Genomic DNA, 19,071 nt, shown 5'->3' on the forward strand with positions numbered 1-19,071 from the left:
ATTTGCAAAAAGATCATCCAAGAACAAATGGGTGAAATACCTGGAAGACAACAATGTGATAACAGAAAGGCAATTTGGATTCAGAGGAGGAAGATCTTGTGTAACAGATTTGATAAGCTTCTACTCAAGAGTAATGGACATAGTGCAAGAGAGAGAGATGGATGGGCTGACTGCATATACTTGGACCTGAAAAAAGCATTTGATAAAGTACTATACAGAACACTAATATGGGAGATTGGGAGGATCATTATTAAAATGGATGACGGACTTGATGGACAGAGAAATGAGGACAGTAATCAGAGGCAATAAGTCGAAATGGAGACCAGTAATAAGTGAAGTTCCACAAGGATTGGTACTAACACCAGTTATGTTTGCAATATATGTAAACAACATAACGGAAGGGATGGCAAGTCTCTTTGCTGATGATGCTGAAGTTATGAGAAAAGTAACAAATGAAGAAGACTGTGAACCTTTGGATCAAGACCTAATTAAGATAAATGAATGATTGTTGAGGGGGAACATGTTTAATTCCAAGAAATGTAGTGTGGTGAAGTTCGGAAAAAGTGCAAAAAGAAGAGAAAGGACCTTTGGGAAATGAGAAAATTACTATAAGATCAGAAGAAAAAAATCTGGGAGTAACCATTTTTAATAAACTGTCATTTGTGAAGCATGTACACAAAATCGCTGAAGAAACAATCTGCTGAGAAACATCAAGACAGCATTCACCTACACTGATGAAGATATGATAAAAAAAATTGACAACAACAATGATATGTCCAAGACTGGAGCATCAATGTGGTCACCAAGTTTGAAGAAGGATATTAGAGAGCTAGAAAGAATTGACAGAGCTGCAACTAAAATCCCTTCAAGCCTAAGAGAGGTTGATGAGATTGGACTTGACTACAATGGAAAAAAAGAGGGAAAGAGTGACTTGATAGCACTATATAGAATATTGGAAGGAATGGAAAAGTTGGATAGGGATGATCTTATGATACCAGATACAAGAGGTACCATGGGACATGGAAGGAAATTGATAAGGAGTGTTTGCAGAAGAAACATAAAAAAACAGCTTTCCCCACAGGAGCATGGCAGTGTGGAATAAACTTATTGATGAGACTGTGTGCTAAGACAGTACATAAGTTTGGAGACAGGACAGCATGAGCCTAGTGTGGCTCTTGTCCTACATTTCACAACTAGTTTAATACAGCTAGGTAAATAATCACACACACACACACACACACACACACACACACACACACACACACACATGAGCTAGAAAACGAATATAAAAAAGACACGTGCATTTCAGAGTTTTGGTTAATTTTTTTGTAATTTGTAAGATGTATGGACTAGAAATGGTCCAAATACTTGTATTTGCATTCACAATAGCAAATATTTGCATATTTTTTAAAGATTTTCATTCACATTTGCATGTTGCCTACCAAATATTTTTTGAATATCAAATATTAAACTGCAGGCCTATTTCAACACTATTATATAAATGCAGTGAGAGAAAGAGAGAATTACTCTGATGTGATCTATTAAATGGATGCTTGTAAGAATTGGGTCCTTATCCCGCATCCTGGTAACATGGGAAATTGATTTAAATTTTTAATTCAGTTTTCTTTGGCTAAAACTCTTACAGTTGGGAAAAAAAAAAAACCACATTTGCTGACACACCCAAACACATGTACAGTTGCACACCTGCATTACACGCATGCACAAACGCAGCTTTTGCCCAAGGCTCAAGCCATCGTAATTATCGTATTGCTTGCTCAAACAAAAATTCGCATTCGCATTCACAAATAATGATCATTATTATTTGCATTCACATTTGGAAATACTGAAAAATACACATTTGGACCACTTCTGGTGTGGACAGTAAGGTTATTCAACATTTTCATTGTCACCTGAATATTTTACATCTGATGGCTGCCAAATTAATTAATTAAATTCTAATGACAACCTAGTCACACTATGGCTGGATAGGAAGAAAATTAACACTATTCTCTGTAAATCTTGAAAGGCAGCTAAAGAAATAGAATGAGGGGATTGGAAATTCCATCTTTTGTATTTTTATTCTTATTAAAGAGAAATTCCAGCCTGGTATATGAATAGTTAGATATACAGTAAAGCCCCTTTTATCCATTTTATTTAGAATTATGTTGTGTTGAGATTAAAAAATTATTCCTAACTACACCAAGACTTTAGTGTCTTCATATCAGTCTTTGTATATTCATTGTTTTCCAAAACCACAAACTGGTCCTTGATGTTTAAATCTTACCTGATGTGATACCTCACTTTGTTGTGTAAGGAGACCATTGTAATTTATATGTTAATGTGATTTTTCTTAAGTCACACTCACTTGACAGAAGTGAGGAGTACACTCCCACCAGCTGAGACAAAATTTGTGGCTTTAGGTCACTATGGGCCAGTGTCACTTACTGTTTCTTATATATGTCACCTACATTCCATTTACTTGGTGTGTAATACTTTTAATATCCATAATATTTTGCACAATCAATAGGTAACTGTGCACCATTATTCTTACAATTTTTCTTGATTTTTTTATTTGCTAATTTCCAGCACTTGTCCTAGCAAGTTACATAGCCTTTAGAAATGTCCTATATTCTTCTGTCATAAGGCTTTTATAAGTTCTGGTGTGGAAATAAGTTAAATGGGGTTCTTATTATAGACTAATAGGCTTGACAAAGGTATTGTAACCATAATGGCAAATTTGCTACCTTTATGGAAAGTGTTACTTCTGCCAAGTGTTGTTTAGCAGAGATTGGCAAGCCACTTTGCCAACTAATTGCCTCTTCAGTCATATGCACCATAGTAATCAGGAAAGCATATTAATAATATATTTGGAGGTATATATCAGATATGAGAGGTATATCAGATATAGAGAAAATAAAAATGGCTGTTCACATAGACAAGAACATATCACAACGATCAAGTTAGAATCAGAATATACTGAGGTTGTGTGGTCTATGCATTGTAAGGAAAGTTCAGATATTGGGTGGATGGAACAACAAAATAAATCAAGATCATCATTATTGGAAAATTTACAAAGGAAACTGAAAAATTGAAATGTCAACACTTGAAACAAAATGAGTGTGAATATCAGACTATGACATGAAAAGTAATTAAGAGATTGAAAGAAATTGATCTGTTGTAGGTACCCAAAATGACCTGATAACTGGAGGATACCAAAAGAAATTGAAGAAAGGGAAATGTTTGAATGATATAAAAGAAAGTATAGCTTCCTCTAGAAATATGGGTATGTGGAACAAACTACAAATTACAATAAGCAAAATATGTTTGTACATCAAATAAATTAAAAAAAACTGGACAGTTTAGATAGAGACATGAGTAGCTTGGTCTCTGCATACAACAAGCAGCAACTCTTTAAGTGTTTTAAGGGTTATAACAATGGGGATGTGAGCAAAATTCTTAGGAATAGTAACCAGGATAGAACATGAAATAATGGATTCAAGCTTGAAAAATTTAGGTTTAAAAAGAGGTAGGAAGGAATTGGTTCTTAAATAAAGTGATAGATGAATGGAATGGATTCAGTAATCAAGTTGTTAGTGCTGAGTCATTAGGGAGCTTTAAGAGAAGATTAGACAGATATATGGATGGAGATGATAGGTGGAAATAGGTAGGTATATTTCATACAGGGACTGCCACATGTAGGCCTGATGGCTTCTTGCAGCTTCTCTTATTTCTTATGTTCTATCTAAATGCACACAGTTACAAGAAGACTAAACCAATCAGGAGTGTGATGGATCAGACAGTAGTGCATGTGACTATAATACAGGAATACAGGATGTCCTGAATTTGAATCCCGGCATGTAGTCAAAATTTTTCTTAGATATCTTCCTGCTCCCTATTCCCCAGTCACTGAGGGCACAAGCTGGTGATCAGCAGTCTCAAACGTAGATAAAATGAGGAGGATTGCATTAGGAGTTGCATCTGATGTAAAATGTTCACTAAATCACCATGTGGATCTGATCTGCCACGGCAGACAGGAAGGCTGAATATGATACAAAGACAGCTAAGACTGAAAAATACTGTTTGATGCTGATAAATGTCAGGTTCATGAGATGGGAAAGAGTAAAAGGAGACATGGAAATGTTATGTTAGTAATAATGGAATTGATAAAAGCAAGGAAGAAAGGATTTGGCAGTGAAGATGCAAGACAACCAATCACTAGAGATGCTTTGACCATTGGAGGGCCATACACATGAAAAAAAGATAAACAAATGAGTGGCATATGACTGAATGGAGGAAATATTGACAACTGGTACTATTTATGATCACAGTGAAATATGGAATGTGCAGCTGTGACAAGTAAAGGCATTCAAGATGATTAGAGAGGGTGCAAAAAAATGCAGTTATATTGATGCCAAGAGCAACATGACTATCATATTTGAAAAGACTGGAATAAGAAGGTAAAGAGGGAGTATTTTACACTATTCTCTAATATGAAGTGGATTAGAAAATGTGAACAGGGAGAACCAGATATGATGAGTACAAATTGGAATAGATGAGATGCCTAAATGCTGAGAGATTTAACTGTATTTCAGAGCTTAGAATGACTTGGATGCAGATATTCTGTGTGCAAGGAACATCAACTTACAGATTATAAAAATCAAGATTGAGACAGGATGACTTGAGCTTGAGTAAAATGTAGAAGATAGAGAAAATACAGAATACAGCACTTATAGAAGACACCAGATGTCACCATAGCATCAGGCTGGGGCCAGCTCATCCTCACCCATTTTTCTTATTCCCCAGTCAATGATGGGGATTCACAGGTTCAGCATTGATTTTTTTTCTTAGAGATTGCTGGGTATCTTTCAATCAAAGTTAATAAAGTAGGGAAACTGTACGAAAAAAAAAAAAAATTATTGATAATCAGCCAGACAAAGCCAACCCCCTACCGTGGTGTCCAGCAGCAGCAGTAGCCTCCCAGTGAACAGCTTAAGCTCACAGGTCTGGGCAAGACTCAATCTGCTGATCTTGGAGTGTGAGGCCAGTATGCTACCATTGTAATAGCCAGAGGCATCTGATTGGTAGTGACTGGTACCAAGCTTAGCTCAATTGTTGGTAAGACCAGTTACAGAGAGCAATCAAACCTGTCAAGATGGTGAGATAGTCTTGTCTGGAGCTCCTGGGGATGCTCTTTGTTCCTGTAATATTTCTTCAACATAAAACCTGGCTGAGGCCAACTCTGGGTGATGGAGAAATCATTCACATCCTGCTTATGTTGGTCCAGGTGGTGTGAGGTGATATTAGGTGTGAAAATTATTGGTTTTGGTTCTGAGACATTGAAGTAACTGCCCAACAAGCTATTGACCACTGGTTTTTGCTAATGCAACCATGGCATGAATCCCTATATGTTTCCGAAAAGAATAGAACACACAAGCTTAATCTAAAAATCATCTTTACTACAATTAGGTAAACACACACACACACACACACACACACACACACACACACACACACACACACACACACACACACACACACACACACACCTTAACTTATTTTTTGTTTGACTCTTGGTTGTGGTTTTTCCTAGCTAGTCATATTTTATCTAACCATCCAAGGACAAACTCTGTCTAAAAAAAATGAATAAGGAGTAAAACCAAAATTGTGTTCCTAAGTAATTGAAATGCTCATTAATATTTACACTTTTCTTCTGTTATTAGCTTGTGTTTTGGGTTATGTGTTAATTTCAATCTGTCTCAGTTATGGTTGTTAATGATAACACATCCTGGCCTATGTAAAGCCATGCTAATGAATATCATTTAAACTTTACTAACATAATATATGGTATGTTTGGGGTTTCTGTTTTGGTACATAGTGAAAATTAATAGGGATTGAATGTGATCTGTTGCAGTAGATGGAACACTAATTAAACTAAGTCTATGATTATATGTTCTGGATTGGATTTGAAAGTGACAATATAGCCATATACCTTTTCCTGTTATTTTTTACAGGCATCAGGTTGATATTTGTGAGTTTAGCAAATATGAAAAGAATAAAAAGGCAACTGACAGCATTGATAGACATTTTAGATAGGTTTCTTGGATGTTGAACTTTTATATCTTGTTTAGTAACAGATCATATTCTTTTATATATTGGGAGAAATTCAATATTTATAAATAACTCAAGATGTGGGTTGTATTTTTATAGGCTCATAATTTCAGATTTGTATATGTAAAAGAAGAGGTGTTTGCTTATAATGTTAGTGATAATTTGGCTAAGTGGCTGCTGCAGGTCTTGAATATCTGTAAGGCTTAAGGCAGATTGGTGAGAGACTTGTAGTAAATGGGAGTGGAAGTTTGTTATGCTTTGTTATTGAAGGGTGCTTTTTAACATAACAGCAAAGAAAGTAAAGGACAAAAAGAAGCATGAATCTTGATAAGAAATGTTTTGCAGCAGGAAGAAAACTACTGCAGGGTAAATATGATGAAGAGCCAATGTGTGAAAGTGTGTCAATGTGCCAATGAGCTGGTAACCTGTGGCAGGCAGTAATGTTGTAATAGCTTCACACCTAACAACAGCAGATGGTTATTAATTGCAGTGATTTCATAATATCTGCACACTGGCATGTTGGCAGGGATGTCAGCATAATTGCTCCCATTAATTGAAGCATGAGGAACTAAATATTGGTTTGCAGTTAATTCTAATCCTGATTTTGTGCTTCATTGACACTGTTCAATTAAAAATGGGTGCTAGATTTTTTCCATGTATTTTATATTTTATTCATACTCAGTTTATATGTTGGCAGAGCATATATTTTGTGTGTATGGTATTGAGCATTATGTCATAGTAAGTATGTTTTCATTCCAGTAAGTCTGAATCCATTAGATGATAGTTCAGTATAAGTTTTCTTAACTCTAAAAGAACACTATGTAGTCTTTGAAGCCAAGTCATACCAAGACATCAGAATGAACAATGATACCAGTACAAAGATATCAACTGGCCAGTTGCTGGCACCAACTGTTTGCATGATGAGCCATTTGTGTTAGGAAAGCTAAGGAGTGGCGTCCATTTTCAGGGGGCACAGCGATCGTCTCTCTGACTTGGACGTGGATATGACCTACTCCTCCCAGTATGTTGACCACTTGCTCTTTTGGCTAGTATGCTAGCCAGCCCTCAGATCACCACGACTAACATTGACCTTAAGCATTTTTGCTAAAAAAAAAAATTTACATACTTGCCAGACTCACTCAATAGTTTTGGATTAATGCATCCTTTTACTAAAGCATGTTTAAAAGTGACTTTTTTTTTTTGCATAACTTGCAAATGAAAAAAGAGGTTTAATGAAGGTTCTCACATCATATTATGGAGTGGTATGGTGATCTCATGAGATGCTGGCAATAGTAACCTGATACCAGCAGTTGTCACATAGAGGTTTCTTTGAAAAAAGTGGCTGAAAGAGGAACATAATTTACCTTACCATTGCAAGAGAAGACAAGTAAAAAGCTTGTAGGCACAAAATTTCTCAGAAGGAAAATTTGTGTTGAAATTTGAATTTTTTATTATATCTAGGTGTGACACTCTTAGTCCAACATCAAATAGCTGTTGCTTATGCATAGTTACTAGTTTAACAAAAAAAGTTAAGTAATTGAGTATCATTCTTAAGAGTGAGTTTGCTCATTTTCTTCATGAAAATTGTTGGATGAGATCAATGTCTTTACCGTATTGCACTTCACTGCAATGACATGTCATACTAGAAAATTAGAAAAGTGTTAGATAATTATCTTCCTTGTAGTGACAAAACTGGAGAATGTCTTTTTTTTAATTTTCTTATCTTAATTAAATTTGATTTATTTACAATCTTGAGTCATGTTGCTTTAATTTTGGTTGTTTCCCACATAGAACACAAAGCATTCAAGTAACTGACAAAACATTCAAGCAACTAGCATCTAGTTATTAGAAAAAAATTCACAGCAGCAATACATATTTTTAATTCACTACAGAACAATTATTTACAAACTTATTTGTTTCTTGTGTGTATTTTTTAATAGGGAAGATAGACTTATTAATGTTTCATTACTTCATCTATTACTTATGTAGGTAGGTCCTTGTGTTTAAACCCCATACATTATTTGATGTTCTCTTGCTTTATCTTTTCCCAGATTATATATTTATGTTTGTACCAGTCTTTTATTTGCTGTTAAAAAACAAGGCTGTGAATAATTTTTAATTGGGGTAAAATATTGCAGTAAATTGACCAATTAATAATCAAGATTATAGCATATATTGATACCTCTTTCAGCTAGATTTTTTCAGTTAGATAAGGTAGTCCATCTTTATGTAGCAATAACAATATGCATTTAACATTATAGTTATTGAAGTTCAGCATGATAGAGAGTTGTAGAATACTGGATGGGTAGTGGGGTACTAATATTTCAGTTACATTTGCTCCAATGCATGGATGTACACACTCGGGTAGCATGGTGCAACAACACTGCATTCAATGTGCACAAGATCCATCTCCAATTTTGCATGTGCCACTAATACATGAAATTCACTGATGAAGAAGATATAAGGATATTATATTGATTATTTATTTATTATATTTATGTATAATTGTACAAGCAAGAGTAGTAAAAAATGAATTTAATATTGATACAGTGAATGCTATGTAAGTCAAACTTAGGTGAGATAGCTTCCTCTTTCCTAGAAGCTCCCACTAAATTTGTGGTGACAAATGCAGCACAGAGTATGCAAATTCTCTTGTATTAGCTGGTCTTCTTAGTTGTCTAGTCTGTAATGTTCATAATTGGTATTATTTTGACTAGTGAATAAAAAGAAAAAAATGTAGTGGAGCTAAGAGGAAAAGAATTCTACTTAAAATATGCCTGAGGAAATCAAAACAAAAAGAAAGTACAAGTCCTGGAATAGGAAAGTGAAGAAACTGATAAGAAAAAGTGAAAGGAGAGTAGATGAGTTTGTTATGAAGCTATGTGATCATTTCATTGAGAATTGGAAGTGGTTGTGGAAAGGTTAAAAGGGAGAAAGAGAGGTGAGAGTAGTGTGGGAATGTGAGAAGGGAGACAGAAGATGGAGCTTTTGTAGGTAGCAGGGAGGAGGGAGAAGGTGTTTGGAAGAGGTATTTTGACTGTTCGGTGAATGAGAAGACAGGAAGGGAAGCAGTGGTATCTATTAAAAGTATGGAAACAGGTGGAGAAAGAGTGTGTATGCAGAGAGAAGGTGATCGCCAGGTTAAAGTATGACAAAATTGCAGGCATATATGAAATATCTGTGGGAATGTTAAAGTATGAGGGTGAAGTGGTAGTAGGCTGGGTGCTTCTAGTACTCGTGCATAAATTAACTGGTTTGGAAGCAGGGAGAAACACCAGATAAGTGAAAGAAGACAGTTATTATACAGTTGTATAAAAAATAAAGGTTTTAGGAATTAGTTTTATAATTATAGGAGAAAAGTTTGCCTGTTTGACTGACAGACTGATTGAAGTGACTGAGGTAAAGGTCAGAGAGAGAAAGACAGGGAAGACACAAGAAATAAAAAGGCTGTACAGATCAGATATTTCCAATCAAAAAGATATTAGTGGAGTCTTTAGGAAAGGATGAAAAGCTGTATGGAGTGTCCATAGACCAGTGGTTTCCAACCTGTGGGGCGCGCCCCCCTAAGGGGGCACGAAGGGCTGCCAGGGGGGGCCATAAGCACTTCATAAAGTAGAAAAATTACTTAGTAGATGATTATATATCAACATTATTGATTTTGATGGAATACATAATTGGTTAAGACGTAAAGGTAAGCCTATACATTGTCATACATACATAATTATGTATTGTATAATTTTTTTATCTCTGACTTGTGCCGACTATGACAGTAAATAGCAGTATTTAAACCAGAGTGGAGGGGGCGCAGGGAACTTGTCATTTAATGAAGGGGGACGAGAATTTGAAAAGGTTGGAAACCACTGCCATAGACCAAGAGCTAGCATGTGATAGGATGGACAGCGAAGCCCTTTGGGACATTTTAAAAATTTATAGTGTAGGAGGGGAGATGGAAGGAATTAATTAAGGCTTTTTACAGGGATGTAAGTGTATGTGTAAGGCTGGAGGAAAATTTTGATAGTTTTGCTTTCATAGGAACATAAGTAAAACAGTGATGTGTGATGTTACCATGATTGTTTGATATTTTTATAGATGGCAGAATAGGGGAGATGAAAGCTAATACATGTTGATGTAAGGATGAAACAGCATGGTCCATAGTAGCATGTTTGTTTGCAGACCTCACTGGCTTACTGATGGAGAGTGAAAGGAAACTTTAGAAAATGGTGGATCAATTCTATAGGCTGTGTGTGTATGAATGTCATGAAAAGTAAGGTGAATGGATTTTGAGAGAGGAAATAAAGGTATGTGACTTTAGGATACTTATAGGGTGAGTGTGCCAGCTGTAAGCAGTTATGAGATGTTTATGGGAGGAGAGAAAATGAAAGAAGTAAGTGAGTTTAAGTTTTTGGGAATGGTGCTTGGTTAATTTGGTAAGATGGATGGAGAGATAAGAGAGAGGATTGTAAAAAGTAGGTGTGTTATAGGATCAATTGAAAGAACCATGGAAGAAACCATGTAAAGAAAGGTTTGTGGAATAGTATTGTCTTACCAACATAGAGGTATGGATCAGTGACCTGAACATGGAATAGGGCACAAGAGTCAAGAATGTGTGTTGTGGAAATGAGTTATCTGAGTGTCTGTGAGAGGTACATGGAGTGACAAGGTGGGAAGGTGAGACCAGTGAAAGTGTGCATGACAGATGTGGTATGAGTGCAGGTGCAAGTGTGGTGTAAATTATGAAGAACTGGAATGTGAGAAAAGAACACACTGAGATGGCATGGCCATATTGAGAGAATGAAGAGCAAAAATTTAACAGAGTTTATTTAAGTGAAACTGAAGGTGCTGATAGGAGAGAAAGGCCATTTAAAAGAAGGAAGGATAGAATCAAGGACTATATGTATGAAAAGAGATGTTAGGAGAGGTCAAGCACTCATTACTCTTCTTGCCAGCAAGTTGGTTTGGACATCATACACATTACAGGATTTCAATTTAGTTTCTATTTGTGGTTTAACTGGCAAAAGCATGTCACCTAAGGGCTTAAGAGCCATTACCCTCTTATTTTTCTATGAAGGTGTGCATACCTTTGTTTTCATGATTCTGTTTACTAATCAAGTGAGCTCCAAGATTGCCATTCTTAGCTTATATTAAGATGTACTGTCTATCAGTACCACACAGGAGAAGATGAGGTATTGGAACTCCAAACATTAGGACTATGATGTAGCCCACTGTATAAGCTATTGTGGACACAAGAGTTATACTTTCTGACATCTCCTGGGCTTTGGGTGAAAACAAGAATTTAGTGTAAGTGAGTTTGCTCATGGTATTGCAAAAGTACACCTTATTGGTGTTAATTATGTGCTGGTAATCCCTGTTTGAAATATATTTTTTGTTGTGCAGACATAAGGAAAGATTGTCTCATTCATCAATCTTTATGTACAGGATGAATTTTGAATGAATGGAAGTGATGTGTTTTGAATTTGTGGATTGATAAGTTCATGTTGGTTTTGTTAGCCTTCACTCCCTTTTGCTGTGGTAGGCTTGTTTTTTTCTAGTTAAATTGTCATTGAAGTGCTTTTCAAGTTACTTTAGAATGGCTTTCTCAGAATAGATATACATCATTTATATTTAATTAACATTGCAGAAAATTAAATTATTAATGGAAAAGAAACTAATTGATTCATGAAGACTAACCACCAACTTTCCAAAACCTATTACATTAAAACCTCCATAAACCGAACTATATGGGGCGAGGTGGCCTATGGTTTGGTTTATCCGACATTACATGTTTTTGGCTGGTTTCTATGTACATAAACATGGATGTTTATTGTTATTTACAGCATATTTGTCAGCACATTATAAGCCCCAAGATAGACAGACATTCACAGCATATTTTGTTATCTCAAAGAAATCTTGGAGGCCATCATGAAACTAGGGGTGGCAGAGAGAAACAGGTGGTCACTGAACAACGAGCACATGCATTCAAGCCAAGTCCTATTGCGTAATTTAGGCGCAGCCGCAGTGTTGCCAGATGAAGTCGGTTTGTATGCTGGTTGTTTACATAAATTGACCTAAACTTCAATTTATCTGATAATTGTTCGGTCGGCTGGCCATTTTTCCACATAAACTGACCTAAAGTTTGATTTATATGAAATTTGTTCAGAAGGGGTTGGCGTGTTTGGTCAGTTGGCCAGTTTTTCGCATAAACATACCAAAAGTATGTTGGGTTGCCATAAGGGTGTTCGGGTTATCCGATATTCAGCTTATTCGGGTTCAGTTTAGGGAGGTTTTACTGTGTGTCATTTACTCAACAGATTATGATTGAATTATGCCCAATATAGCGTATGTTGAATGGTAAATGCAGAAGTGGAATGCATTGAGTTTTGGGCTTTTTATGTTTAGTAACAATTAAAAAAAAAAAATTATATTCTTATCTGCCAGATTCAGTGGCAAAATGGACTTAATGCCACGTTTTAGGCCCCTGTGATTCTGTTGAATCAAAGTTCAACCTGTACTTGATAAATACAAATTAGGTTCCTATGGCTTCAGTATGGTTTTATATAACAGTTTAAATATTTAGAAAATATGCAGATACATTCATGTTAATGTAAGTATTTTAGATTTTGTAATATATAGTGGTGGAAGTAGGATTAGAGTCAGCCAGGTGCTTGAATGGGTATTGGTGTCATATGGCAGCTGAGACATGCACACTACCTTTGTACTTTTAAATTAACACTTAGAAGGTGAAAAAAAAAAAAAAAAAAAAAAAAAAAAAAATATATATATATATATATATATATATATATATATATATATATATATATATATATATATATATATATATATATATATATATATATATATATATATATATATATATATATATATATATCTGCCGTGCCAAGACAAAACACCGTATATACGAAATGCCATTTTTTCAGGCGAGGGGATTGAAAAATTTTCTTACTGTATCTTGCTTACTAGTCATATCTCGTACTTGAAAAACATATCATCGACTATGGTCGATAGCCATTTGGCGATGTGCTCAATCGATTCTATGGGTAAAATTACATAAGAAGGGATACAAAACTAAAAATCGTGAAATTTGTATATTCAGTGTTTTAACTAGGCACGGCAGATATATATATATATATATATATATATATATATATATATATATATATATATATATATATATATATATATATGGTTACTTCTGTACTTTAATATCTCAGGATTCATTTTCCTAACTCCAAAACTTGGGTTAACTTCCTCTTTGCACCTTACATTATCTTTGCCTACGTATAAACAAATCATCACATACAAATTATTCCACTGTAGCATTTGCTGTTACTGCTGCTGCTTGGTGAGGCAAGATCACTCTATAGCCATGAGACTGTTATTGCATGCACTTGGTGGAGGTGGTGCTTCCTGGCAGGCAGTTTTCTCTGATTCTCAATATCAAATTTTGCCATTTGCTGAAGAAACAGATTTGCATGGACTCTGGCTTACTTTGTTGCAGTTTTATAGAGCAGTCTGTGAATATTTTGGTGCTTCATAAAGTCATTACTACTGAACAATAATTTTGTTGCATCAGAAATGTATGAAACTGATTGTACGTATTTGAAAGTTTCTGTTGCAAGTGTGACACATTTTCAGAATTGTTTTATTTGACCAGAGCTACCTGGTTTTTGTATGCTTGTTTATAGAATTTGTCTTTACTAGTGAGCTGATTATAGTAGATGAGTTCATGCAAATTTCTAAATGATACAGGGAGTGTATGTACAAGTAATCTGGGTATTCAAAGCTTTGCAAAATACTGGTCTTCCCAGATCCTTCCTGAGTGATCACTTGTTAAATTTGTGATATAATTTTCTTCGCCTTTGGTTAAAACTGGGATGGTTGAAGGTTATGACTAATTTGTCAATGGTGTGGCACAGAGATGCCATTAATACTTGCTCCTGTGGTCTCTGCAGAGCAACCCTGCCAGTGGGCATGGATGAAACCTCCCTCAGTGAAGCTAGTCAGGCCCTTGATGAGGCCAATCACAACAGGTGGGTTGAGCATATTATTGTGGGTGGTCTTTAGGGACATACCACTAATAATGTGAGTTTGACCAGTGTTCAGGTTTGTGTGGAGTTATGTAAATGGATCTTCCTGCAGCAGATACAACCAGTCATCGCCAGGGCGGGAACGGGGACATGCAAGGAGACATTCCAGTGCTGATGCACATCAGGAGGAGGGTGAGGAGCTCACTGACCAGACTGCCACCCTCACCCTCACCTCAGCTACTTCCCGGGCCCGTGCCCAGAGTGACAGCCAGCATGATCGCCGCAGGGATGGTCTGTATCCCAGCTTTCTTTGTTGTGCCTTCTTAATCATCTGTAGATCCAGTACCATTTAATAGTAAGGGATAGTAAGGGACTGTATGTTTCATATATATATATATATATATATATATATATATATATATATATATATATATATATATATATATATATATATATATATATATATATATATATATATATATATATATATATATATATATATATATATATATATGTGTGTGTGTGTGTGTGTGTGTGTGTGTGTGTGTGTGTGTGTTTATGTAGGAGGGACACTGGCCAAGGGTAACAAAAATCCAATTAAAAAAAAAAACCCACTGAGATGCCAGTCCCATAAAAGGGTCCAAAGCAGTAGTCAAAAATTGAAGGATAAGTGTCTTGAAACCTCCCTCTTGAAGAAATTCAAGTCATAGGAAGTGGGAATAAAGAAACAGGCTGGGAGTTCCAGAGTTTACCAGAGAAATGGATGAATGATTAACACTTGCATTAGAGAGGTGGACAGAATAGGGGTGAGAGAAAGAAGAAAGGCTTGTGCAGCGAGGCTGCAGGAGGAGGGGAGACATGCAGTTAACAAGATCAGAAGAGCAGTTAGCATGAAAATAGTGGTAGAAGACAGCTAGAGATGCAACATTGCAGCAGTGAGAGAGAGGCTGAAGACAGTTAGTCAGAGGAGAGGAGTTGATGAGACGAAAAGCTTTTGATTCCACCCTGTCTAGAAGAGTGGTATGAGTGGAATGCCCCCAGACATGTGAAGCAGCTGGGGGGGGATGAGAAAAACTGGCGGAGACGTCTCAGAACGCCTAACTTCATAGAAGCTGTTTTAGCTAGAGTTGAGATATGAAGTTTCCAGTTTAGATTAAAAGTAAAGGACGGACCAAGGATGTTCAGTGTAGAAGAGGGGGACAGTTGAGTGTCATTGAAGAAGAGGGGATAGTTGTCTGGAAGGTTGTGTTGAGTGTGTGTGTGTGTGTGTGTGTGTGTGTGTGTGTGTGTGTGTGTCTGTGTGTGTGTTTTTACTTGGTTGCTTTTACAATTGTATTTATGTAGTACACAAAGCCTGAGCAAAGTTCTTATAGTCCTGCCTCCATATCTGTGGCAATTTTCCCTTATAAAAGTAATCATTGCTTCCTGCAATTTTAATTGGACAAATATTCTTGTAATATATTTGTAAGTATGTATGTATGTTAGCATTTCAGTTTGTAAAATTACAGTAAAACTGAACTAGAGGGATGATATTACATTGATGTCACAGTACTTATATTTGGAATTAAATTAAACATAATAGAATAAACCACACACCATAATGTCATGGTGTGAGCATATGCATATCAGCTGCCTTACTGGTAAAGTCTCTTGTCAAACCACACCTGGACAAATTAAGACCATAACTTTTCACCATCATCATGTTGTCACCACAAAGCTTCTTCACAACAATCTACAGTTATTGAGATTGACCTAACTTGCCTCCATCATCATCATCTTCTTATCATTAGGGATGGCTGCACTATTAGTAAGTAGGGATAAGATTAAGTAGGAGTATTGTGTAGGAGAAAGCTCAAGTTGAATCTTTACTGCATTTTCATTTGTATACTCATAGTTTTCAGTTTTACCTTTGATTAATCCAGTTTTTACTGTTTCACATCACACTTCAATTCATAACATGTGTTACATTTCTAATGAAAAGCTATACTTTTTAAGGCCATTTTGGCTTCTCAAATGAATCAGGTGGCTGCTAAAGTATGGGTTCAGTTCCACTAATGGCCTGCATTAGACGTGATTTGATTTTGAGTTATAATGAAAGTATTGGCAAAAAAATCACTATGGTTTTGAGACAGGCTGCCCCCAAAAGTAGAATAAAATATTTCCTGATTACCTACAACACTCAAAAAAATGTTATACATTTAAGGGAAGGTAACAAATACATAGGAGTTCATAGAATATCAAAAGATTAATGGATAAAAACTGGTACAGTCATTGAAAACCACACTTAACCATTGTTTACACACACAGCTGATGAATGTTCACTGCTAATATCACCTCACCTTGAACCATCACATTGTCTCCCACTTTTAAGGTAATAGGCTGCATGCTTGTGTTGTTGAGTCATCATTTCTGCTCTGAGGCTAATAACTTTTCCCTAACCTTTTTATGAATGTAATTGAAGACTCACAAATGCCAGTAAATCATATGGCAATCTCTGATCTACACCACTGAGTATGTATTGTGGGGTTTTCACAGTTGATTCACTTACGAAATCATTTATTCAAGCCGCCACCTGTGGAATCCAGTCTTTCATTTGTCTTGTAAGCCACTGACAACATGTCAGAGAGCCTTAAGAATCTTCCAGTTTGCTTTCTCCTCTAGACCATTCAAACTTGAGTTATAAGCTATGGTGAATGTTTGTTGGCTACTATGCTTTGAATAGATCTCTGTTAGTAAATTATTTTGAAATTCTGTGCCATCATCACAAAGGAGTGCTCTCCAATGAAAGGAAATCTTCTTTTTGAGCAACTGATTGAGTGGCAATGCGAGTTTAGCAAAATCTTTAATGAATGGTTGGTAGTTAAAAGCCAATTTTACATTTTCAGCAGTTTTTGGTTGTGGAAAGTGTTTGACTGCTGACACTTTATCGTCCATTGTGTGAATCCCTTCACCATTGACATGTTCTAGACAGGTGATTTTGAACTTAAAGAACACTCATTTTGACAGTTTTACTTGAAGGCCAGCTTCCTGCAGTGATTGTAAAACTGGACACAAACTCTGAAGATGTGATTCAACCATTTTGCTTGCAATGATTATGTCATCCAGGTAGGCATAGGCAGAGTTGCTTAGCATACCTGCAAACAATGTATTGATCATTCATCGGAAAGTAAGAGACGCATGCTCATACCAAATGTCATGCACAACCACTGAGTGCCCTGTTGGCATGCCAAATGCAGTGACTTCTCTGGACTCCTTTGCACTCATTACAGAACAATAAGTCTTCTGGAATCTGTTCTTCCCATGTATTCTCTCTCTCTCTCTCTCTCTCTCTCTCTCTCTCTCTCTCTCTCTCTCTCTCTCTCTCTCTCTCTCTCTCTCTCTCTCTCTCTCTCTCTCTCTCTCTCTCTTTCTCCCTTCCCAGAATGATGAAGTTGACAGTGATGAAGACTCCCGTAGTATCAGTATGGCAGCAGATGAGCTGAGAGGCCTTTTAATACATGATAGATTAATAAAGTCTTAGATGGGAATTATACTGAGGAAAGTTTGAGAGTATTTTCTAAAGGAAAAAGGATCTGCCAAATGTAAGAATGTGGTCATCGAATATACCTGCATATTTTGTAGGGGAAATAATTGCCAGATGTAAGAGTATGGTCATCACATGAAAATTAAGATTGGATTTGATTGGTGGATTTATCAGATCTGAACATGGGAAATGCAGGACTTTGTTGCATGTTCTTTTCTTTGAATATTTTATTCCGTCCTTTCTACAACTCGAACATCAATACCATAGCTTGATCTCATTTTTTGGGGGTGAACAAATTGTTTAATTATTTTATAACTTTGAACTTTATAATTTATTCATTTATTTATCCATACTTTCAGTGAGCACTTCATTTTTCCATTTTGTTCATGCCAGAGGCAGCTCCTGCATGATTAATATCTATGGTTGGATTCTAAATTTTTAGATTTTATCATGTGTATTGGCTGTTAGTTTTGTTCTGCATGGTTGGTCTTACTTTGTAAAACTGTGGTGTATTATATATTGTTATGTATGTTTCATTGTTTTACCATTCTTTACTATATTAAGAAATAAAGGAAAAAGTTTCTGAGATTGTGTTTTTGATTAGTCAAGATAATCAAAAGACGTGTTTTAAATGGTCAGCATTTCATACTATGCTGCATTAATGGTGCAAGGCAGAACTAAAAATGAGATCATGAATCATGTCTTGTCCTCTTCAGATAGAGAGACATTGTGTGACATATTTGCTATATGTTCATAAATTTTCTAGGAACCAAAGAAAATGGCCAAGGAAGCAGTGGTGGTGAAGATGATGGGAGTGGGACGCCACCTATACCACCTCGGCGGAAAGACAAAAGAAGACACAACACGCCTCCCAGACCGCAGTCAAATGGCTTGCCACCTACTCCTAAGGTTCACATGGGAGCTTGCTTTTCAAAGGTAAAGCCATAGATCAGTAGCTTTCCATCCAGTGCTTTAGACTTCATGATAATTACTCCCAGTGAGGTCTAAAGCACTGGATCAGGGAGTGCTGTGAACTTATCATTAAACCCCGCTGTAGCCTCATCTTCTTTTACCCACTGAAACACAGGTGTCTGAGACAACTGACAGTAGCCCCTTTTCTGTTCTCTCCTACTTTCTCTATCTTCATTTTCCATCCGAAGCTGGATGTTGCACCTATGTGTGAGGCGTACATTAATCACTCTTCTTCTTGACCTAAACCTTCCAAACCTTGGCTTAACATAAACTGTTCTTGTGCTATGCATGATAGAGGTGGCCCACAAAAGGTTCTTGAGCCTTCCATCACCAGAATCTCATGTGCTTTATATTTCTGCCTGGAACTATGCCAAGTCTGTTCTCCAACTATCCAAAAACTGCTTCATTAATAGAAAGTGTCAA

The 19,071-nt window shown here is 36.2% G+C and overlaps 1 protein-coding gene across 18 annotated transcripts in view; it reads left to right on the top strand.

Annotated features, from left to right (window-relative positions):
- The window catches only part of LOC135093242 (mitogen-activated protein kinase kinase kinase kinase 3-like), a 130,938-nt gene that overhangs the window by 52,804 nt on the left and 59,063 nt on the right, over nt 1-19,071 (top strand). For 5 of the 18 annotated variants that reach the window (XM_063992262.1, XM_063992260.1, XM_063992263.1 and 2 more), the window contains 4 exons: nt 7,076-7,129; nt 14,079-14,156; nt 14,266-14,444; nt 18,443-18,612. In XM_063992262.1, the coding sequence (XP_063848332.1) occupies nt 7,076-7,129; nt 14,079-14,156; nt 14,266-14,444; nt 18,443-18,612 (481 nt within the window). The remainder of the gene's footprint in view (nt 1-7,075; nt 7,130-14,078; nt 14,157-14,265; nt 14,445-18,442; nt 18,613-19,071) is intronic. The other 13 variants (XM_063992266.1, XM_063992274.1, XM_063992277.1 and 10 more) reach the window with 5 other exon arrangements.

Source organism: Scylla paramamosain, chromosome 42, assembly GCF_035594125.1.
Source record: "Scylla paramamosain isolate STU-SP2022 chromosome 42, ASM3559412v1, whole genome shotgun sequence".
Classification (NCBI taxonomy): Eukaryota; Metazoa; Arthropoda; class Malacostraca; order Decapoda; family Portunidae; genus Scylla; species Scylla paramamosain.